At 41.3% G+C, this 23711-nt stretch overlaps 2 protein-coding genes across 13 annotated transcripts in view; both read left to right on the top strand.

The window, feature by feature from the left end:
• The window catches only part of TMCO3 (transmembrane and coiled-coil domains 3), a 36113-nt gene extending 30349 nt beyond the window's left edge, over positions 1 to 5764 (top strand). For 6 of the 9 annotated variants that reach the window (XM_080341849.1, XM_080341850.1, XM_080341851.1 and 3 more), the window contains 3 exons: positions 1437 to 1516; positions 2028 to 2177; positions 3964 to 5764. In XM_080341849.1, the coding sequence (XP_080197975.1) occupies positions 1437 to 1516; positions 2028 to 2177; positions 3964 to 4077 (344 nt within the window). In that variant the 3' untranslated portion in view covers positions 4078 to 5764. Of the gene's footprint in view, positions 1 to 1436; positions 1517 to 2027; positions 2178 to 3963 lie in introns of those variants that run through there. The other 3 variants (XR_013921968.1, XM_080341853.1, XM_080341854.1) reach the window with 3 other exon arrangements.
• A 5791-nt stretch (positions 5765 to 11555) lies between these two features.
• The window catches only part of TFDP1 (transcription factor Dp-1), a 47354-nt gene continuing 35198 nt past the window's right edge, over positions 11556 to 23711 (top strand). Inside the window, exons 1-2 of one of the 4 annotated variants that reach the window (XM_080359937.1) lie at positions 11556 to 11751; positions 13055 to 13139. In XM_080359937.1, the coding sequence (XP_080216063.1) occupies positions 13128 to 13139 (12 nt within the window). In that variant the 5' untranslated portion in view covers positions 11556 to 11751; positions 13055 to 13127. Of the gene's footprint in view, positions 11752 to 12063; positions 12195 to 12935; positions 12961 to 13054; positions 13140 to 23711 lie in introns of those variants that run through there. The other 3 variants (XM_080359938.1, XM_080359935.1, XM_080359936.1) reach the window with 3 other exon arrangements.

The following is a 23711-nucleotide window of genomic DNA, read 5'->3' as shown; positions in this document are numbered from 1 at the left end:
GAAGTTGCTCAGAGCCCCATCCAGCCTGGCCTGGAATGTCTCCATGGATGGGACATCCACCACCTCTCTGGGCAAGGATAGTCTTTTTCGTTTTTTCTTCAGTAGCTGGAAGGAAATTAAGAAATAAAACGGTGTGTGCATACTGACTGGGTAGCACTTGTATAAAAGTCTCTGATGTAATTGAAATACGTTTCTATCCACAATGGAATGTATGTATGGACAAAAATGTCTTGCACTTACTGTAAGTAACTGCTCTTGTGCACTCAGAGAAGTTGACTCTTAGTTCTCTACGGTTCTGTCTCTGCAGTGCTATGGGGCAAGGAAAATTATTGAAAACTTGTGTTAAAATAAGAAGTTACAGCATCGATTTGAATGCCTTATACTTTAGAAAGATAAACTCTTGTCCTTCACCAGAAATAATTGGGTTGGAGAACTGCCAACTATTATGGATTTATCAGGAACACCACCACTACTTTGGTTCTTCTTTTTAGGAGCTTTTGTGAAAAAGCAATGAGCTTCCAAAGACACACAGTTGCGTTATACCTGTACAAGTTCCTTGTACCCTGAGAGGAAAACATGTACTTAGCTATGACTAAGGTTCTTCCTCAGTGATTCCAGGGATTCTCCAACTAATACTTCTTTTTCTGATGTTTAATATCAGCGGGATTTAGTTTCAAATTTCTGTGCTCTTTATGGTTCTTGTTACCTTGCTTCATTTAATTGCCTAACAAAAATTACAAAAAAATGGGAAGAAAAAAAAAAGACAGCACACTACACCCCCCCGCAAGAAGGGAACACAAACCAACCACCATCATAGCAAAGTGTTATTATATAATTCTGCTGGGTTTAGGCTTTATGTGATTCTTGTCGAAGTGACTGTGAGTTCAGGTGACTTCCAGTGTTCTCATGTGAGGGTCATGAGATCCAAACAGTTACATTTTCTGTCCTAGCTATAGTCTATACAAATACTGAATGTCATGTTGCTCCCACAGTGATAGTTCATTACCATGTCATACAAAAACGTTAAACAGCTATTATAGCGAAGTGTATGTTAAAATCACTATGCGGCACAATGGAGTTGTTTTCCTGCAGTGTTCTTATAGCTTTTTCTAGAGGTGTGTTTCAGTTGAGATTCTGGATTGTTGACTGTTGTGGAAAAGAGAAAACTTTATAAATGGAAGTGCTCATGTGTCAGTGGTATATGATTTAACTTAGTTTGGAATATTGTTTATGCTAAACCCCTTCAAAGGAAGAATCGTTGGATAATGCAGGAAGTGCTTTAGGGATTAAGTAAGTAGTGTTGGTAGTTAAGTTAGGGCTTTTTGGTTATTTGTTTTTGCAAATACAGTCTTGCAATTAAATCTCTTATTAACTCAGAAAATTATCATAGTAAGATATTCGCCTTAAACACTGACATATTGTTTTTTTCCTCCTAGGACTTCATGTTTTCCCCACATTTGTAATATATGAGCTTACAGTCTTACTATTCCTTACATTGTCTGTGGTCATAATGAAGGTATTTTCTTTTTCTCCTTTTTATCTTTTTAATAGTCAAAATAATCTTTGTATTGCATGCCTTAATGAAAATTCTGTGCAAGATCTGAACATCTGATATAACAGAATATTACATATTTGCTGTAAATCTGTATTTGGAGTGATCTTATTGACTAGAATACAGTTTCACACAATATTCTTAGGCTATTGAAAATTTTTTAATTTTTAAAGTAAGTTATGCATGGACAAATGTCTGTGTAGCTTGAGATTTGCAACAAAGTTATCAAGTGTTTTTATTATAGTAAACAAGATACTAGTTTTTACTGTGCAGTGTACATTTGTTTCTTGACATTACTGCAGAAGGCACCTTTAGAATTCCACTAGTTTATTTTTATGTCCATAATTATTGTAATTGATGCTATGTGTCTTACAAATACTGTACTATTTCATCTATTGCACTTTTTAATTTTAAAAAAGAAAAAAAAAAAAAGTATAACAACAAAAAAAAAACCCACCCCACTATGTTTTCAAAGTTTGTCTTGGCAGTCCTTGTGCTTTCTCTGATTCTTCCAAAGACCAGCCAGTACATCAAGTGGATTGTCTCAGCAGGACTGGCACAAGTCAGTGAATTCTCTTTTGTTCTGGGAAGCAGAGCACGCAGAGCAGGGATCATATCTCGGGAGGTGAGCTCTTCTGTAGTTATCAACTTCATTTTTTGCACCTGTGTAACTTACTGGTGTTTTGTATTACAGTGTATTTGAAATACCAATACACTCAAATTTTGTGGCATCCCTCAACTTTTAACAGGTACAATCAACCCCTGGATGGAGACACCCCCTGACAGGGTTCTTAGTTCCATTTTTCACTTGTTTCATATCACACTTTATTATCTTAAATAGCAAGTTTTACCTGTAAATAGCTTAATTATAAATGCTTTGCTTTAACTGCTCTCACAGCTTCTTTATTAACTGAGCAGTGAGTTGTAGATAGCACCCAAGTCACTAAGACTGAGAAGCCTTTGCTTTTAAGATCCTGATGTAGCTATAGAAAGAAGTAACTGAGGGTCTCTAGCATGTGTGTCAAACTCATTTTAACCAGGTGCCACACCAGGCTTCAAAGGGCCTAATGCAATTTTAGAACTGCATAAATGTAACTGCTCTTACAGTTATGCAGTCCTAAAATTACATTCAGCCCTTTGAAGGCAACTGCGAGGCTGATGGGCCCCCACAGTAAAAAAATTAGTTTGACACCCCTGTTCTATAGCATTTGACTATGGAGATCTCAGTAAGAACCAGAGAGCGGATATGGTCAAGTGGAAATTGCCTTAATATTTAAACAAGCAAACAAACTTGTAATCTTTACCTGCAAAGCTTGTTAATTTTAAATCCTCTGTAGAAAAAACAACCAGCTTTTTCAGTAGTCATAGAAAAAATCCCCTAGGAAAGAACCTTTAAGCTTAGTTTTATATTGGAGCTGTGGAAATACTTAATTTCACAAAGCAGACTTCATCTTGAAAAAATAGCAAATTATGGCTATAGAGACAGAACAACTGACCTTGTTTTCTAGTGCTAGCTGCTTTCTCCTCTGTATCTCTGCTCACAAAAATACTCTGCTGTCGCTTTGAGCTTTTCATTGTGTGAGCAAGTGAGCTGTATAATGCTGGAACCAATTCCAAATAAAGCATGTGTGAAAAACTTACACAATGCTGTTCATTTGTATAGGTAAAGGTGATTCATTTTCATGTTCATGTCTGCATATAATTAGAAGTTATAAATATTGTATGTTTGTATAGAGTTTCAAGGTATCCATGTGTGATCACAGAACCAGTTTAGGGGCCCACCCACTGCACTTGGAGGCCTTTAGGCTTTCTTTTTTTTTGGTGGCAGCTCTCTCACATAGTTGTCTACTCCATAAGTTTATACAGCTCTGAAATTTTCAAGTCATTCTTGTGTTTGAGACCTCAAAACTATTTCCCGCTGCCATTTTGCAAGACTCTTTCAGAATATGTAGGTAAGAAGTTATTTCAGGAGGTGTGCAGCACAAATTAAAGGGATTTTTGTTGGCTTTTTTTAGTGTCTAAAACAGCACAATAGCACTTTGCTATTGTATCATTAAGCTAGAATACTTTTGCTTTTTTTTTTTTTAATAAAGTAGTATTTGGCCTTTGACCTTTTAGCAGACCTTGATCTTTCAAAACTGACCTCTTAACTACACGTGTAAATAATTGTTTTCTGTAAGTTCAGAGTGTTGGGTTTGTACTTGTCTTCCAACCAGGTAAACAGACAAGTAGATTATTTGTGCATACACTTGTTTGTAAAAACATATTATGTAAAAATATGCATAGTTGGCTGGGAAGACAGGTGAAGTCTCCTGAAAATGTTGTACAGAAAAATCTGATCTCCTCAGAATTCTAGGTACTTTTTAGTTTACCATATAAGAGAAGTAATAGCTTTTATTTCCAATTTTCAGGTCTATCTTCTTATTCTGAGTGTGACAACTCTAAGCCTTTTACTTGCCCCTGCCCTGTGGAGAGCTGCGATTATGAAATGTGTTCCAAGACCTGAAAGACGCTCAAGTACTTGATTAAAACTTGCACGTGTACAAGAATACATCTTCTTGCAAGGAACATCTTCATTGCTCATTGGATTTCTATGCATTCAGAAAGCAAGAGGTTTTGAGTAGTCAGTCCTCTTAACATGCACTTGGTCATAAGCCTTATACTGACCCTAAAACAGAACAAAACTCAACATTAAAAAGTAATTATGTAATTTGAATTGCACACCTTTTACAAAATTATGTTCTGACAGATTAGAATCTGACAGAATATTTGTTTCTTATCCAATCGATTATTCAGAGCATAAATTATTTTTTTTAAATATAGCATCATGCAAACTGTGTTGATTATTTTTTGCCTGAATGTGCCTTTTAATTTTCATCCTATTTTGTTACTGCTGGTTCATCACCAGATTTTGTTTAAAAAGAAAAAAATATATATATTATGGTGCCTATGGTATCTTCTTTCACTAAATGACTTGAGTCATTTTCACATCTAGGAGTTTTTTAGTATAAAATTAATCACAAGACACATTTCTAACGGTGAGTAAAAGTGTAGAGCTCTACACAAAAAAAAGAAGGTTTAACTGTTTAGCATCAAACTGTTTTAAGCAGTCAAGTACATATTCCAAATGATGCAGCCAATATTGTATGGTATTTTATTCCGAATTACAGCATATAATGTATTTTCCTACAGTGGTAACTTTTATTTGTGTTAGTTCTTGTATTTATTTACATATTTGACTAAAAGTTGATGTTAAGAAAGGGCATAACTTAAGTTATATTTGAAGACTGACAGTTGTCACCCATTCTTGTTGCTAACTGCTGGTATGGTAATTGTTTACAGGATTTTTTTCTTTATTTTAAATCAAAAATAAATTTAGTAAAACTGGGAAGTCTAATTTCAAGCAGATGTGAAAAAAAATCAGTACTGTAACTTTGGTGGTTGGATGTTATTTGATACTACACTAGATTTCAAAATTAAGTAAATTAATTTGCACAAAACAAGAAATGGCAGACTGAACGTGTATTTGGAACTCCACAACTTTGTATGTTGCGTTTACATTGAATAAATTGTTAATCTCTTTAAAACATCATGATATTTTAAAAAACAGTGTTTTGAATGTGATCTTAAATGTGTTTTGTTCTTTAAAACGTTTTATGTAGTGGCAGAAGCATTGTAAAAGCCCATTCCTTAAGTGTTACAGAGAAAGCTAACTCAGACTGTAGTCTACTCTGACAAACAATTTAAAAATCATCTTGAGGTTTATCTGCTAAAGACAATACTATTAAAAGATATATTAACACCTTAGGTTGATATTACACTGTCATCTGAAATAACTTTGATACCTACAAACTGATTAGAAAAATGCATGTTACATAGGTTTAAATTGCCAATTAAAATGAAAGCTGTCCTCCAAGTAGCAAACCAAATCTTTGGATGGATTTGTGTGCTTTATACCTTTTTCCTCTACCATAGTAGCCTCAGTTTCCTCCTGTGTTTTCTCTGACATCTGCTGGGCTTGTCAAAATGCAGCCTGGACTAGTCTGGAGCATGTACATAATGTTAGGATAGGTAAGGTTCACCATATTTGAGTTCTTGCTCACTGTATTTGAGGCTTTCTCTCCAGGCACTGATGCTTCACAAAAGCTGCAGGAATGCATCTCAATTTCACCTCTCCTTGAATGGCTTTCAGGAGTTATCGAGGAACAGTGACAAATACAGAGGTAAAAGCTGCCCTATGAATAAAATAGTTTGATTATAAAAGGAGTCTGTAACAGAAAATAAATTCAAAACTGATTTGTTGGTATATTTCAATGTTACTCTACCCCCTGACCTAGCTTATAGTTTCTGCTTGAAATACAAGCTTCTCTCCTGAATGCCTCATTTTGGTTTTGAAAGATGCTTATTTCACATCTGGTTTACCACCTGTATTTTGGGGGGAAAGAAAAAAAAAAAATATGATAGATCATGTTAGAGACTTCTATCTGGTTTCCATTACATCTCTTAGTTATCCCTTGAAACTATTATACAAAGTATTACAAGTATTACAGCTGTGATGAGTAAACCTTTTGTCCAAATAAATTGCTGTGGCTAGCTGTGCTTCTCTGGAAAATTCCAGTGAGGGGAGTAGGAAATACTGATGGTTTGTGTCTCTTAAGAGAAAAAAAAAAAACAACTCCTCTTTCAGAGGAGTTGGGTGGAGAGTCCTTTTGGTACCATGTCCAAAATGCAAAGCAAGTATCTAGCTAGATTACTGGTTGCTTCATTTCTGTCTCTTCTTTCCCAATTTTGACTTGGTCACAACTTGGCCAGCCTTTCTGGGAGCTGGGGAAAGAGAAACAGGAGCCTCATCTGAGTATCAATGTTCTGTGCCTCTTTGACATAGACTTGGATTGCCCAAGTATTAGATGTAAGTTCAAATTACTAATCTTATTGGACATATGATAAGGTTGTTTACAATCAGATGTTTAAGTTTTTCTCATAGAAATCTGGAGGTGTATTGAGATATAAATGTTTTCTGAAATGCAAATGCATAATGCTATGTCAAAATGTGTCTGATGATACAATCTTAAGATAGAAACAATAGACCTTATTCCTCAATGATCAGTCATCCTTGTAGAGAAAATGTGGACAGTATTTCACAATTGGCCTCCTTAGATACAATTGCAGCTTTTCAGGAACATTGTACTCTGTAACAATCTCCTTCTGTGTCAAGCAGAGATCTGGAAGCCCTGAAATGATTTGTTGAAGGTTTGTGGAAGAACAGGTGATCTTTTCTGGAAATTTTTGTTTTAGCTTGTTGGATAGTGGTTCTATCTCATTCATTTATCTAATGATCAGCATCACTTGAATACAGAAAAGCTGATACAGGGCAGAAACTTGGTAAGTGATGAGAGGATATTTCTGTGGTGAAACGGACTTGTGGGAGTGGAAAGAAAGGGTCTGCTCTGTGCTTGAGTAGCAACTCATTCAGCATACCTGGTTTGTTTTGGGTTTTTTTTAGGGTTGGTTTGTTTGGGAGGTGAGTGGTTGCTTGTTTTGTATGGTGCTTTCTCTGAAAACTGGAATTCTTGCATGTTACCCCTTAATTACTACCTTTTGATCATCATTTGCTCTTGAGGGTGAAGGAACCAAAACATTTTAAAAGCTTTTAAGTGTGGGCTGTGCTTATCCTTTGTGAGTCACTTCCCTGTTCCCAGGGTCAGACTGGTATACGTGGACCCACAACCACCCTACTTAGGGTTCATCCCACACAGAGCAGGCTGTGCTTCAGTTCCTCAGCAGGAAGGTGTCTGGTGGGAGCTGGGAGGTAGGCTCTTGCAGTTGTGACTGACACAGGTCTAGGACAGCTCAAGGAATGCTGTCATCATCTAGTCCATGGGGGCTACATAGCTTTTTAAAAGCTGTAAGAATTCGTATTTCCTATAATCCTCAAAGACTAGGAGAAAGCAGCCTCATGTATCTCATATGTTACTAGTTTTATGGTTGCTTTGTTGCTAGAGAGGCGTGTGGGGGTGCCCAGCGTGACAGAAGCATGCTGCATGATGATGCTTGATGGAGGGTGTGAGAAACCCGGCATGGTCTTGCTGCCTGCTGGAGTAAACCCAGGAACAGTCTAACCACAAAAGCACTCCTGGGGTTTGTCTAGGGAAGGAATCTCTAGTTCCGCTCCATCAGCAATCCTGGCGGTGCTCCAGCACATGAGCAACGCCAAAGGTGGAGGAAACCAGATCCCTGCGTGACAGGAGGCAAGCCACCCTAACATCTTTGTGGGAAATACCAAAAGCTTATAAGGAGCAGCAAGTACCAGACTTCCATTATTAAGATGACCTGACAACAAGGAAGCTAACAAAACTAGTGAAGCAAGAAGGAAGACGTCCTGAGGGCTGCGAGATGTGTGGCCCACCCCACCCTAAAGGAGACAAAAGGCAGAAGAGAAAGACATGCCTCTACCAGCTTCACCACCAGCCCAAGCGTGCTGCTTGGGTTCTCCCACTGCCTCTGTTGAGTAATTACCAGTGCCAGGTGGGAAAAACAGACAGACAGTGAGGACCAGTGAGTCACGGAGGAAGACTAAGATCTACTGATTGCTGGAGACAAAGAACAAACTGGACAATGGTGTGACCAGAGTGGCTCAGGGTCAGCTGATCCTGTCTTGGGGGGCAAAATCTAGATCAGGGAATGGCAACACTTTCAAGGTTATGGTGCCAAGCTGGATTTTCTATTTCCTAAAATAGAGCGGAAATTTGAGAATTGGGAGATGCTACTTCCCAACAAGGCCAGATACTGACAAGCTTGTCAGCTGGTATCACTAGGTCTTTATGTCAGCCAGGGACTCACAAATCCATCTCCTAAGATGGCATGGCTTCCAGTTCTGAAGCAAGGAGGTCAAACTGTGTCACGTGCATGTCCTCTGGCATCTGATAGGTTTCTGTCTACAGACTAGATGACTGGATGGAATTCAGAGAAGGGCAACGAAGCTGGTGAGGGGTCTGGAGCACAAGTCTGATGAGGAGCAGCTGAGGGAACTGGGGCTGTTTGGCCTGGAGAAAAGGAGGCTGAGGGGAGACCTTATCCCTCTCTGCAACCACCTGAAAGGAGGTTGTAGCATGGAGGGGCTTGGTCTCTTCTCCCAAGTAACAAGTGATAGGATGAGAGGAAATGATCTCAAGGTGTGCCATGGGAGGTTTAGATTGGATATTAGGAAAAAATTCTTCACAGAAGGGGTTGCTGGGCATTGGAACAGGCTGGCTGGGGAAGCAGTTGAGTCACCATCCCTGGAGGTGTTTGAAAGACCCACAGATGAGGTTCTTAGGGACATGGTTTAGAGGTGAACCTGGCAGTGTCCGGCTAACAGTTGGACTCAAAGATCTTAGAGGTCTTTTCCAACCAATATGACTCTGTGGTTCTTTGACCTCTTATAAGAGCCTCCTTGTGTCTGTCACAGAGTTCTGCCATGCTGATACTGTTTGAAGTTGTGATCTGTTCTCCTTTTCAAGCACATTTAAAAGTGGGGGGGTCAGGCCACAGAAAACAGTTCTTAAAGGCTCAGAAACACCTGAGAAAGGGGAGCTCAGAGATAGGCTTTTTTCCACAGGTACAAATACTTCCGTTGTGAACAACTCTCTGCTAAAGAAACACAAACCAACAACTGGGAGCGTGCAATTAGTGATGTGTCAAAATAAATGCTAGCAAACCAGGACATCCTTTCTCATATGTGCTTGTTCAGGTGTCTTCCAGGAAGGCTGGGACAGAGAGAGGGTCACAGGGAAGCATGAGCAGCACAGCAAGATTAGGGGACAAGTATAACTAGAAGAGTAATTTTAAAAGGTGGTCTTCTTCACTGTTTCTTCACTGACTAGAGTGAGAAAGCATCATCTGATGTTTGCAGAGCAGCTGTATAGTTTCAAAAGGAGGTAGTGGTGTGAGGTTCATATTCTGTCCTTTGACACTCATCCTCCATTCTGAAAGCTAGTATAGTTTTTTTAGTTCCTACACATCACAGTTGTTAATGAATTCTTTTCTATTTTTTTATTCATAAGTTTCTGTCAATTTTGATTTGTAATAGAGAAGGTAGGTGGTTTCCCTTCAACCTGAGACTTTTTCAAAATGGGACTGGGTCCATTTTGAAAAAACAGAAGAGGCAATGCTTTGTGTCTGAGTGCAGTCATACAGTTCTACCTGTTTTCCTTTTCTGTAGTCCCTTCTTCACCCTGTACCCTTTGAGGGTACATTTCTGGAAGCTGCAGGAGCTTGTGGTAGGTGGGATAGTGCAATGGTTCTTACTACAAGAATTAACATAGAAGGGGGGGAGGGGTGCAGGCAAGGACTTGAGATACAGAGACAGTTTAAATCCACAGGCAGTGTATATATGACTCAGAAGGTAGAGAGCAGCAGCATCAACTAGAGGAGATAATGTATTTTAGGAAGCGTTTTTTCTGCAGCTGGCTTGGGATGCCTAATGCTTTTTGACTGTGAAAGTTCTTGTCTCTTTCTGAAAAGTTATAAGCAGCTGTAAACATATTTTCATTAACATCTTCTTGCTTTGATGTCCACTGCCATCAAGGTTAGTTGAGAAGAACTGAAGCAATAGGGTAATAATAGTTGCTATTAGAACAGGCTACTGTACCAGCAGCTATGGAACCCTAGAGCAGCAAGCGAGGGATTATTGTGAATTAAAACCTTCAAAGATTGCTATTTATAAAGAAAATGAGGGTAGCTAGTGCTTCCTCATTATTATAAAACACAACTCCCTCCATGTCTTAAAAAAAAAAAAAAAGGATAAAAGTCACTAAAGGTGAGGCATCTTCTGCAGCATCTTCTCCAGCACATGTGCTAGGTTGTTCTGCTCTGCTGCTGTATAGTGGCTGTGCTGATTGTGCCTTCTGTTTCCAACCAGCCTCCTTTCCCAAGCACGATCAGGAGGCAGCACGGTTTTAGAAGAATAAACCTTTGACTTCCTGCTCCCCTCTCTATGGTGTTATGAGCAGCCTTGCACCACAGAGGGTTGGTATCACGTGCAGAAGCGTCTGCAGCTCCCCCCAACTATCAACTAAGTCTTATACCTACTGCTGCAAGAAATTCAGCTTTTAAGGTATAAGCCTTTGCTGCAGTTTCCACCATTGTAGCTGTGCCTGTATAGCCCCACTACTGAGTGCTGAAAGGTTTTTGCCAAGAATTACATAATTCCTGTATAATTACATCACACAGCCCTAGCTAACACACACCATTTCGGGGGCTGCTGTATGCAGCTAGCATACGCACCGGTTTCACAGACTGGAGGTGTCACAAACCATTGAGCGCTGAATTTTTGGGTGCAGGTCTGGCCTAATTCAAGCTTCAGAGGAGCGGTCGCCTAGTGGAAAACTTTCACTTGCATTACTATAAAATCCTAATTTTAGCACTGGCCGCTGTAAGTGAGCTTGCTCAAGTAACGGCCGGACAAAACGTGATGAGGAAGCACCGGCAGGATGTTGCGGCAACGAACCGCACCACCCTGCCCCGCCAGCACCCGTGCCCCCAGCAGCCCGCTCAGCGGCAAGGGCAGCACCGGCCCGCGCTCGCTCCTGTGCCGTGCGGCGGGCTGGCCGGCGGCGAGGCCGAGCGGGGCGGCGCTCCCCGCGGCGGCGAGGCCGAGGCGCGGGCCCGTGTCCCGCAGCCATCAGGAAGCGGGGGATCCCGGCGCCTTCCCGCCCTCTCACGCCGCTGCGCGGGAAGCCGCTCGCGCCCGCGCGCCGACGACCACGTGCTCGGCGGCGGCGGCGGCCGCCGGGGGCCGAAGAGCAATCTCGCGCCGATGCTTCCCGCGCGCTCGCCGCCGGCGCCGCAGGGCGGGGAGTAGGAAGGCGCGAAAATCCCGCGCATGCTCCCTCCGCCCATGGAGCGGCGGGCGGTTGGCTTAGCCCGCTCCGCGTGTGCCCGTGCAAGGCACGCTACACCCCCGTGACGTCAGCGCGCAGCGTCACGCCGGTGGGACGCACAAAAGTGTAAGTTTCAATTTTTTTTTTTCCTGCCAACGGGGGGGGGGAAAAAAAATAAAAAAATAAAGAGGAAAGAGCGGCGGGGTCGCGCGCGCGGGGCCCGGGTAGCGGCCGCTGCCGTCGCGCCCGCCCGCCCCCCGCCGCCTCTTCACACCCCCCGTCCCCCTGCGCGGGCCCCTCGGCGGTCGGGGCGCGGGCCGGGGCAGCGGCGGCGGGCAGGTGTGCGGGGCCGCGGGCGGGCGGGCAAGGCCGGGCGGCCAGCGAGGGCGCCGGGGCAGGAGCCCGCCAGCCTGGCGACCGGCGGGCGCAGAGGCGGGCTGGGAAGTGACAGCCCGCCGGGCGAGCCCCCTTCCCCCCGCAGCCCCCGCCCCGGAGCGCGGGGAGGGGGGCGGTCCCTGACGGCCCCTTCCCCTCCCCCCACTCCGCCCGAGCTGCCGTTGGGGCCGTTGCTCTCCCGCCGCCTCCCCCCGCGCCGGCTCCCTCCTCCCCTGCCCCCTCCCGCCGGGCTCGCCAGGCCCGCGCGCGCCGCCGCACATGTGCAGTCGGGCGCCTCCGCAGCAGCGCGGCGGCGGGCGGGGGGTGCTCCCGCTCCGCGCTCCGGGTCCCTGTCTGGGGGCGGCGGCGGGGGATGGAGCCGGCTCTCTTTGCCTTCGGCCGCTCAGGTGTGGGCAGCCCGGGCCGGCCTGCGGCGGGAGGAGGATGGGGAGCGGCGGGAGGGATAGGATGGAGGAAGGGGTGGGGGGGAGCGCGCCGCGGTGTGCTGCCGCTGGCGGGGCGAGGGGGCTGGGGCCGGGCTGGACCCGCGTCCCCCGCCGCCCCTTTCCCCTGGTCGCCGGCGGTGCCGCCTGGCGCGCGGGCGCGTCCCCCCTTGTTCGCGCCCCCGCCGCCTCTGAGGCGATTAGTGCGGCCCCTCGCTGCCGAGGGGAGGCGGCGCGGGGCTTAGGGCTTTCCCCGGGCGGTGAGGCCCTGGTCGGGGGGCGGGTGGGCGCTGGGTGCCCGAGGCGCGGTGGCGGCTGCCAGTCTCTGCCTCTCGGTGCAACCGAGGCCCGCCCGCCTGCGAGGAGAGGGGGGGGGGGGGGGGGGGGGGTGCGTTGCAAGGCCCCGGGGGGGAGCTGGCCCCCGAGGCCTACTTGTGCGTGCTGCTGGAAATGGGGGTGGGGAGGAGGAGGCCAAGGGAGGGATCTCTTCCCTCGCCGTTTCTCCCCGCGCCCTGCTCTGCGGTGTTGCAAGGGTCGCAGCTGGACAGGGACCGGCCTGGCGTGGGCTGCCCGCTGCCCAGCTGGGATCGGGGACGGGCTGGGGGAAGGGCGCTCCCGCCAAGGGAGAGCTCAAGGCCCTGAGCGTGGCGGGGGGGGGGTTGGGGAGAGGGGCTTAAGGGCTGAATTGGTGATGACAGAAAACTTTTTAAACCGCTTTTTTGAAAAAAAAGTAAATCGCATTTTGTGGTATTCAATAATTCCAGTTTTAACAACTTTCCCTCTTTTCATTTTTATAGCTGATGATGTCTTTGCTTGCTTTCTAGAAAATAACGTTGTTGTCTCTGTGTCCTGCTGCTGTCAAGATTTTAAGAGGACCGATTTCTAGTCTTTGGTAACATGGCAAAAGATGTAAGTATGTTTGTAGCACACTGTGTGTGGAAGCATAGCTCATAGAATATTTTTGGTTTTGTTAACAAAAGCAAACCAGGTCATGCTTTATAATAGCTGTCATTAATGAATATGTGAAACTTACTATATCTACATTGTACATCAAGCCTAGGCTATGTCTCTCTGTGGATGTAACAACATAAAACAGCTTCAGATCTGCAACCATTTTTTCGGAGTAATTAGTCTTAAGAATTCACCATGCTCATAAAAGCACGTGGGCCATTGGCATTATGTGTTTGCATACTGAAAACTAAACCAGCTTGGTTTTGAATTGAATTTAAAAAAAAACAGCAAATACTGTTCAGATGACAGAGTTGTCATTGACTAATGTCAACTAGCGTTGCTTTTCTTGTGTCCAAGGAGGTAGCATATATTCAATGGAGTGAAGATGGTTCAGTGTCCATATTTGTTCATTCTTTTGTCTCTTGGCTACCAAAAGATGCTAGTTAGTGTCTGTAAAAACAGGCTTTGGGAACTTTCATCATAGAGTTCCGTTACCATTGATGTTAAGGTTAGTGGTTTTGAGTCTGTGGCCTACCTCTTGAATCATGTTTGCTCTTTACCTATTCCAGTACTTTTAAAAAGCAAAATTTCAAACATTGTGCATTTAAGATGTAGTTCACTGTTAATACCTAATATAATTGGGCTTTCACATTCCCTTATTGAAAACAGGACAAGGTACCACTCTGTATTCAAATTAGAATATATCTCACATTCAAAAAAGGCCCCCAAAACAACAGCATGCAAGCTAAAGAAAAGAGATACAATTCAAATTTGTAAACAGCAGGTTGCAATCTAATACGGGCTGTTCTAGTTTTCAAGTAGCAAGAATTTCCATGAAATAGTGATTGGTTTAACAAATTACTACTGTAGAGAGTTTCAGTAATTTGGCAGCAAGTGAAAAACACCTTAATGTGTGGAGAAGCAACCAGAAATACGTAGTCACTTAAAGCTTGCCTGGAAGAGATAAGGATGGCCAAGTATGTTACAGATAGCAGAGTTCAGGGAATGAAAGGCCGTATAAGCGGGAAGAAAATGAAAGAGAAATGTTAGACTAGGAGAGGAAATTGAAGCAGTTTGAAGTAATTAAGATACTAAAGTATGTTTAATATTAGATGTTGGGAGATCAACTAAGTGAATAAATGCTAGCACCTGGAAATACAGATGAATATCCTAGAAGGTCTAAAGTAGCAGAATGAGAAAAAACATTTCAGAACCTAATTTTTGAAAGACCTGGCTTGTTCTATAAAAGACAGTAGTTAAGGGAGGAATAACATACATGATAATAGATTTCAAAAATGGTAGAAGATGCTACAGATAGAAAAATAAATTGTTTTCAGTATCTTTATTACAAGAATTAGTAAGCTGTATTTGGAAAAATGAAAATCTAAGTTGGGTTTTAGGTGCAATTTTAAGTGTACTTGAACACCAGAACAGGGTAGCTAGAAAGGGTATGAAATCCTAATTGAAGGATTGTCTAACCTGTTCTTAAAAACCTCTATACATACTTAATCCTGCCTCAGGGAAGAAAGATGAACTGCTTGCCTTTTTGCAGACTCTTACATACCCACCATTACATGATGTCTAAAATGTGTAGTGAATGCTGGGAAATTTTAAATTTCCAACTCTGATTATGGGCCCTACTAGGTTTGATTTAACGCTAGAAAATACAGATGCTACTTGGTAAAACACCTTTTTGATTTTCAGAAAGTGAGAGAATGATTTGCACATTTTTTGTCCAAATTCCAAGTTCTTTCTCTAGTGAAACAGTGGAATTAATCGTGACAGAGACAGTATTGCCAAGTTTCTGGGCATTCAGTCTTTGAAGACCTGTACTGCTGTAAATTTAAACATTCTGACATAGAAATATTGCTGTGATTAATGGCCTGTGGTTCTGCCATGTCACCTGTCAAGCGCACTAACTGCCTGTGAGATGTAGTGGTGGAGAAGATGGCATAGCTGATGAGTGCTTCCACCCCTTCCTTCCCTTTTTCTCAGCAGAGCTGAGATGGCTTAGCTGTGGTAAGGTCTTGTGCTGCTACCATGCTGAGTCTGGGCTGCTGATGGCATTTACATGGCCAAGAGTGTGGCAGTGTGCTCCAGCCTGGGAACGCGGGCTCACTGCGTGTCCTGTCCCGCTTGCTGCTGCTGGGGCCAGCGCTGGCCCTGGTGACAGGGAAGCCACAGCCCCGGGCCAGGGTGCCACAAGATAACATGCTCCTATTTAACCCCTCCTCCCACCTGCTGCAGGATGGCACTTCTCTTTTCCTTCTGTTGCTCACTTACAGCTCTTCTTCTGATACCTCTTTATAAAAAATATAGCTTGAAAAGACCTGTTTGGAAAGTCAAATACTTGTAAAAGTTTGCTGACAGAGACTCCACTGGATAATTGAACAAACGGGGAGCACAAGGGAGAATACTGGCAAACTCAAATGTTTTTTGTAAAGGATTAAAAAATTACAAAAGTACTGATCAGGTAAGCTGTCAAGATAATGCTTATGAGCTATTTGACACAAGCATAAATTCTGTAAAATATTACTTCAAAATGTATCTCTCTAATGCTTTCTGGAGTGTACAAGGAGAGAATAAGCAACAAAGCGTTGATTTTTTTATTTTTTTTTAATTTTTTTATTAACAATTTAATTTCCCTGGCAGCACTCAGCGGTCAGGATACATTAATGTGTAGCACCTTAATGAAGAACTTGCAGGTGGACTTTAAGAGCATAGTCACAAGTACTGTTATAGCTGGGTAAGTTGCAAAATAATAATGGAAAAAGAGAACTACTAGCTTGTGAAGGCTGAAGTATCTGTGGGTATATCAGTTTATTTTTTTGAAAGCTATTGTATAAAGGGTATTGGATCTGGAATGCCATAAATATAAAGGGGAAGGAAGGAGCAAACTCATTTTCCAGTGTGATCTGGTAATAGTAATGAGCGTAGCCATTTTTGGTTTTATGTAAGTGAGCGTTGTGCGGAACTGATAAGCAATTCTAACAGGATCAGGCAGATTGGCGGTGGAATATCACACTCAGTTCAGAAGATCTTAGTTACTAGACTTTACTTTTTGTGTAATTTAAAGAAACAATTGAAAAAACGTGTGGATGAGAGAACACCACTTGCAGTATCTCAAGTACTTGTGTACCTTGGGAGCAGGATTATTCTGTTGCTTGTCAGAGGCTGAATGACAAGTTGAGATCAGTAGAGTAGGGTACAGTTTGACACGTATGTTTGTGCTGTATGGGAAGTTTCTTGGTCTGAGACTAATATAGTCATCGCATACAGAGAATCTCCAGAAACTCCAGCATATCCAGTATTCCTCTTTCTGGTTAATCAGTGTTGTTCTCTTAAGACTTTGCTGAGTCTACTGTAAACTCTTCCACTGCTTATAGATGTGGCACATTCCAGGCAGGAGTTGGAGGAGCCAAACATATGCACCAGAGTCCTCGGCTGACTTGTGCTGCTCACTGGATTCATGGGATTAATAGTTTAGTGGGGCCACAGTTCCCTAAGTGAAATGGTGACCTGTCCGTCCTTGGCATGCTTAAAACTAGGCAGCGTGCAGCATCCAAAGATTGCCAATTACTGTAGCAAGAAAGTAAATTTCTTAATTTTTTGTGTTCCAACTCCCAGTATAAGACTGAGGACTTCTTGCTGGCCACTTCTACATTTAGCTATAGATTAGAATTACCTGTAAATTAAGCTAATAAATACTTTTTAGTAATAATGGTTAACATACTTTCCTTGACTAAATTAGCAGTTTCTATAGTGCAGCTGAAGATCCAACTTATGATACAACCCTGGTTCTCCTCTCACTTCTGTTGGAAGTTAACTTCTGAGGCCCCTCAGGCAGCCATAAAGAAAAAGAAGACCCTCTATAAACAGAAGAGAAGAAGCAGGAGTCACTTGCAGGAGCTGGGTCTATTAGAGGAGATAGTCCAATGCATGGTGTAACAGCGAGTGCTGAAGACAGGGAACTAGACAAGAGGAATAAGTAAGATTCCTTCTGATCTCAAAAATTACATATATTGAAATATGCTAAATACATAAATGAAATACTCTAGATAGTAGTCGTTACTTATTGTTTCAGTTGTTCAGCATTGCAGGGACTGTTTCAAGAAATTTAAAAAATAATTGTTCTTGAAGAATGTGCAGTAGAAAACTGATCTGGTGTTCCACAGACATTTTAAACTGGCACAACACTGCTAGCCTTCAGAACTTTTCACAGACTAAAATATCTTTCTTGAGAGCTGTTTGTCTGGAAAGCTCATGCATTTTACTGTTTCATATGTTGCTGACAGCAGCATTGGCTTTAGAACCACTGGTTCTAAAGTTAGATTTTTTAATTGTTTTTTTTTTTTTTTTAGTCTACTGTCATCTTGTGCTTGAATGACTTTATGAGGGATTTTTCTGTTGATCTTTAGTTTACCTAAAACTTACTGTATCTCTTCCATATTTCATGGTGCTTTTATTAATCTCATTCAGTAGTAGCTGTGGCCCATGTATCTAACTTTGGAAAGAAAGCTTTGTGCACGTGTAAATCTGAGGACACAATGTAAGAAGTTCTTCCAGCACAAAGTTCAACACCTGATCTGACATTGCTGTTTAAGAGATCTAGAGGAATTAAGGTTGATATTTCATTTTAATTGAGTATTCAGAATAAATTCAGGTATGTAGTTTAATTCAATGAATTTATTTCTTAGTATTACTTAAAAATATTTTGATCAAAGAATAATTAAAAAAAAAACCCACAGCAAACTAGTTTCTTAGAACAACTTTTATTGAATAGATCAGTAGGTCTGCTAGATTTGGGGAAAGAAGTAGATCTGTGCTTCTGTATAGTAATTTTGCCAGAACACCACAAAAGTTGTACTTCTTAATAGCTTTCATGTAGTGCTTCTACATCAATCTTGAGCAAGTCTTTGTGGTCTGAAAAGGTTATGTTTGGGATGCATTGAAAAAAAAAAAAAAAGCCTAATGGAAGTGAGAAAAAAGGTATGTTTTGGATCTTTTTTTTACATGATGCGCTTTCAACGTCTAGAAAATATTGAAAAGCCTTCAAAACATTTTTCAGACTTTAAAAAAATATCAGCATGTGTTTCTCCTTTTATGTTTATTTTTGGTGATGTACTGGGAATTTTAGTGAGACAGACTAGGGAAGTGAAGTCTTTAGTGGATCTCAAGTGGTTCATGCACCTTTTTTGATAGCATCTTAGTTCAGCGACTTCTCAGTAGCTTGATCTATTTCTGTTTGCCTTTAGTGAGTTCTAATGTGTTCAGAAGTTTGCAAATTGAAGATCAAATAATATGAAATGAGGTCTTCCAAAAAGGCATCCGAGTCTGGGATTTCGAGTGTTGTTAACATGTTTTTAAATATCTTTTTTAGAAGGAGGCAGAAGGAAATTGATCTTTAAGCTCTTGTTTTTCCATGAAAAATACACAATAAGAGTTTCCTTTTTTTTTTTTTTGTAATGTTAGTTTGTATTTTTAGGGCAGAAAATAGCAGCTCAGAAGTTGCCTGTCACCTTGCCAATTTATTTGTGTAACTAAAGCATTTTCCTGTAGCCTTCGAGTGTTAAACTTCTTTATTAACTATGTGTCTCCTCTAATGGTAGTGGCTTTATATAGATACATATTTGTAGTATTACTGAGTAAACACAGTGAACTGACAACATGCTAAACAAAAATACAGCTTTTAGAAGTTAAGTTACACTAGGGATCACTTATTTTAGTGTTTGTATTTGCTTGTGTGGATATCACTTAATGGAGATTTATTGTGGCTAATAAGAAGTGGGAAGAAAAACGGGCCAATCTCCAGTAAACATTCTCCATGCTGAAGTGGTTCTTGGATAGCAGACAACTTGATTTTAAAGGTTGACAGTGGTTCATATCCCCAGAAATGCTTCTCGCTACTTGTCTTGTGTTGCTAAGCTGGCTACTTGTCTTAATGTTTGCTAAGCATCCCAGTATTGCATTAATAGTTACACGAACTTGCCTGAAAATTATGTTGTAGGGTGCTGTAGCCTTACAATACACTGATAAGGAGGCTTGTGAGACAAATGGGTTTGCAAGGAGTCCTGTGAAACATTATTTGTTGATTTCTGCCATTGTTTAGATGCTGTCGAACAAACTACTGTAAAGATTTGATTTGGCTAGAAAAACAAAATACTATTTAGGTCAAATCTAGAATGGCACCAGGAGCTAGTTGTGGAAGTGGCTGCTGCTTGTACCTCCCTGCGTATGAGTATTTAGTCTAGGAGGACACAAACAATTATTCTATTTTCCGATTTAGTTCATGGGGTACAAGTGGCAAACCAGTGCTTCGAGCCTACTCACCCTAGGAATCTTGAAATCAATTTTGCTTCATTCTTACAGCTTCATGATTAGTTTTGGGGGATATCAGCTTTAAATTTTGCCAGGACTGTATCACTTGGGCAATTGAATTATTGTAAGAAGTATCCCAGTATAATTTAAACTCCTGTGGTATTTTTGGTCTGTGTGGCTCCTTAGACTGGACCACTATTTGACTCATTTTTCATCTATGATTCAGTTTTTGTTGAGTTCTAAATGTGTTGTTCTGTTTAGAAAAAAACATCCAAGAAAGCACGTGTTCTTCACATTCAGCAGTAAGACCACCTTAGATGACATTCTGTATATACACAGCTTCCAATATATGTGCAGTGTCAGTAGAACCTGCATTCAGACCAAAGATGAACAACGCTTAACTGAGCAACTAACTTGTATTTAGTTTTTATCTTCACAATTCTGTGTGATCCAGGTCTTTAATATCTAGTGCTTTGACTATGCCTTGGTAGTTAAGGTGTTAGTAATTCAATTTGCTTTTTGGAAAGCTCATTTCTATGGTATAGCTCATTGCCAAGTGGCTGACAAACACATTGATCTTGAAGATGCTGCCATGAACTGAAGATGTGGTATGGTCTCTTTCAGAAGAAGTAAAATAACACATCTGAGAATTTTGCAGGATCAGACTCTTGTAGCCTGGCTTTAAAAGTTCTTTTCTGTTACTTTATACAGTAAGGAATAGATTCTACTGACTTCATTTGCAAAATGAAATTAAAATGGTTTAAATTTAAGAGCTTTCTTTTCTTTCCTGCAATTTTCTACTTCTTATCTTAATTGTGTTTTCATTTCTGTGAAAAATGAATTGGATGTCCCATAAAAATACCATCCTGCATTAACATGATGATTCATTCCCAGAGTATGTTTACTCTGGTCCCTCAATGAGCTGAGTCCAATGGGAAAAATTGTGTATTATGATCTTGTTACAAATTACATTTGCGTATGGATGGGGTGAAAGAAGAATTAAGGTTAAGTAGCGTTGTTTCTGGTTATAAGCTTTTATCCACTTTGTAGCTGTGCTAATTTTCTGTTGCGTGTGTTTGCTGCTTACTGATACTAAAATAAGGTAAACAAAATATCCCTACATTGTCAGTGAAGTGGGGCATAGTAAAATCACATGGCATAGGGCCTTTACATTTATTACCTATTCTTAAGCAGTAAAATGACTAGGGGATTGTCATGCTGTGTGGATCAAGTTAGGTGCAGTTTGCACAAGATGTGTGTGGATCTTTGCTAGCAGACTTTGCAAATGCCTCTTGACAGCAGAGGCATCCTCCCAATGCCATTTACAAGCTCTGGGAGGGAATAAATGTACTCTAACGGGAATACTTTTCCTTCGCAATTTCTCCATTTTCTGGTCCTGTCTTTACTACTACTAACCTGATTTGCTTTGAATTTCTCAGTCCGAGTTCCAGTTTATTTACCTTCAATCATAGTTTAGACTAGATTGTATTTACTTTCGCAGTTCCTTTTTTCTTCCCTTCTCCTCACAGGATCTGATCTCCTTGTCCTGTTAAAGCTCTTTCAGGTTTTTATCAGTTCTGTCTCTCTTACTTTTCCAGTGACTCCCAGTTTCTGTACCTCAACTTTTAATCTGCCATCTTCCATCTGATATTCTAGCTCACTTTTTCCCATCTAGTCCCAAAATTGTCTGCTTGTTTTTCTGCATGTCCCATGCCAACTCCTGTTCTTTAACCAGTGTTGTGTATTTCGCACCCCTTTCTCTTGTTTTCAGGCCTAGCTCTGTGCCTCAATCTAATGGACTTAATCTGCTGTTAGCAACTGAAAATTTCTAATCTGAGAATACCTTTTGGCAAATACCCGTGTTTTCATTTATCTCTACGCTTTTTGCTGTTCTTTCAGCTCTTTTTTTCAGGGATTATATTTAAAATGGGCTCATTACGTAAAAGCAAGATAGAAGAGATATTGCTGTGGCACGAAAGCATTCTTATGTTCCCCATGTTTACTTATCTTGGAGTGTTGGAGGGACCTTACTCTCCGGTTAAAGCTGATAGACATAGCATGTGTACTTGTTTAATCTCATTTTAGTCAAACTTCTTGGTAGTGCTTTTATAGGTTCCTTGTATTGCAGTACAAATTCAGGGGTTTTTGTGGTTTTTTTTTTTTTTAATAAGTGAAATTCACTGCATTTTTAACAAATTTTGTTTCATATTAACTTTAGTCCCAACAGAAGGATATTTCCCAATTTACTGATTTTTCAGGCTGAGGGCACTTACAAGTGCTTTTCAGCTTTTACTTGTAAATAAAACAAAGACAGACTTCCCAGTCCTTATGATTGATGATGATCTCATAGCAGGCCAGTGCTAACTTAAGTTGAATTTTTGATATGTTTAGCCTGTCAATTGATATCTTAAGCATTCTGAATGATATGATAAGACAAAGCCTCAACTATCATTGGAATCCCTACTCCAGTATAGCTTCCACAGTTAAAATTACCAGATTTACTAATTTGTCCAGTGGTTTTTAACCTTCCTCTGATTTTGAAAAGGAGGTCTTAGTTTATTTCATTTTAGATGTTGAGTGTCACAAGGTGTTTTTTTAAATTATTGTTAATTTTTGTTGAAATGTAAAGGGTGTATAAAGTATAAAGGGTGTATTTGTTGTCTCCTTAGGACACTAGTTGTTTATGTAGCCATAGAGAAGAATACATAGCCAAAATCACAGAATTGACTGGGTTGGAAAAGACCTCAGAGATCATCGAGTCCAACTCTTGGTCCAACTCTAGTCTATTTACTAGATCATGGCACTAAGTGCCATGTCCAACCTCACTTTAAAAACCTCCAGAGACGGCGAGTCCACCACCTCCCTGGGCAGGCCGTTCCAATGCCTGACCACTCTATCTGTAAAGAATTTCTTCCTAATATCCAGCCTAAATTTCCCCTGGCAGAGTTTAAGCCCATGCCCCCTTGTCCTATTGCTGACTGCCTGGGAGAAGAGACCAATCCCCACCTGGCTATAACTTCCCTTCAGATAGTTATAGAGAGTGATGAGGTCACCTCTGAGCCTCCTCTTCTCCAGACTAAACAACCCCAGCTCCCTCAGCCTCTCCCCATATGTCTTGTGCTCAAGTCCCTTCACCAGTCGTGTTGCTCTTCTCTGGACCCCTCCAGCACTTCAATGTCTTCCCTGAACTGAGGGGCCCAAAACTGAACACAGTACTCCAGGTGTGGCCTCACCAATGCAGAGTACAGGGGAAGGATCACTGCCCTTGTCCTGCTGACCACACTATGTCTCTTCGAAGAGGAAAGCAATGATAAATTGTGAAGTTGCACAAACTTATAAAGCTTTCAGAATAGAATATTAAGAGCATGATATTATTTCAAGCAGCCCTGGTGTTATCGTCAAAGGAAGTAATGAACTTGAAAGTTGAGAATCAAGATAAGATAAGAAAATGTGTAATATGAAAAAATTACGTTATCAGGTAAAAAAAAAAAAATCAAAATACCTTGTTAAAAGTAGCTTGATAAGGCATGAAAACTATGTGTATTTTCCCATCAGAAAATAGAATTTCCTTGATGTCTAAACCCTCCTTGGCATAAAGTTTGTTTTCCATTGAGGAAAATCAGGTACTTACTGTTCTGCTTTTCTCTTTCCGTTGATGTGGTGTTGCTTTCTTTTGTTTATTCATTGTGAATCTGTGACTTTGATATACCTAAAGGGAGCTATGGTCACATTTTCCTCTCTTTGTTTCTTTTGGGCTCTGCACTGTGCTAGATAGGTTATGGAGAAGTAATCCTGGTCCCTCCTCCAAAGTAATCTGACTTGACAAAGAGTTACAATTTCTTTGAAATGCATACTGAGAGATTTTTTTTTTGCCTAATATTTCTCTTTTAGAACAAAGACACCAGGATTTTGTATGAGATGGAAGCTTTGCTTTTCAGTTCTCTTTTACCAAAAGCTCATGTCTCTGACTTTGAGGAGACTCAAAACTAGTGATAAATTTTGATAACCTTAGAATTAAATAGTGTATCTAGAAGCGTGAAGAGCATACTGAGGCTGGAGTAACAGAATTTTCTCTAGAAATCAGTTTTCATGATGAGTAATAGCAGCTGGAGGTGCCGTTTTCTGTGAGATTTGGTAGTATTCTTTCCAGATAGTTTTCTTGGAGTGTTTCCTACGCATGCTCTTACGAGTGAGTTGAATGTTTACCAGCCA

The sequence above is a fragment of the Nesoenas mayeri genome (genome assembly GCF_963082525.1).
Source record: "Nesoenas mayeri genome assembly, chromosome: 1".
Taxonomy (NCBI): domain Eukaryota; kingdom Metazoa; phylum Chordata; class Aves; order Columbiformes; family Columbidae; genus Nesoenas; species Nesoenas mayeri.
This window is presented reverse-complemented; position numbering and strand designations above follow the sequence as displayed.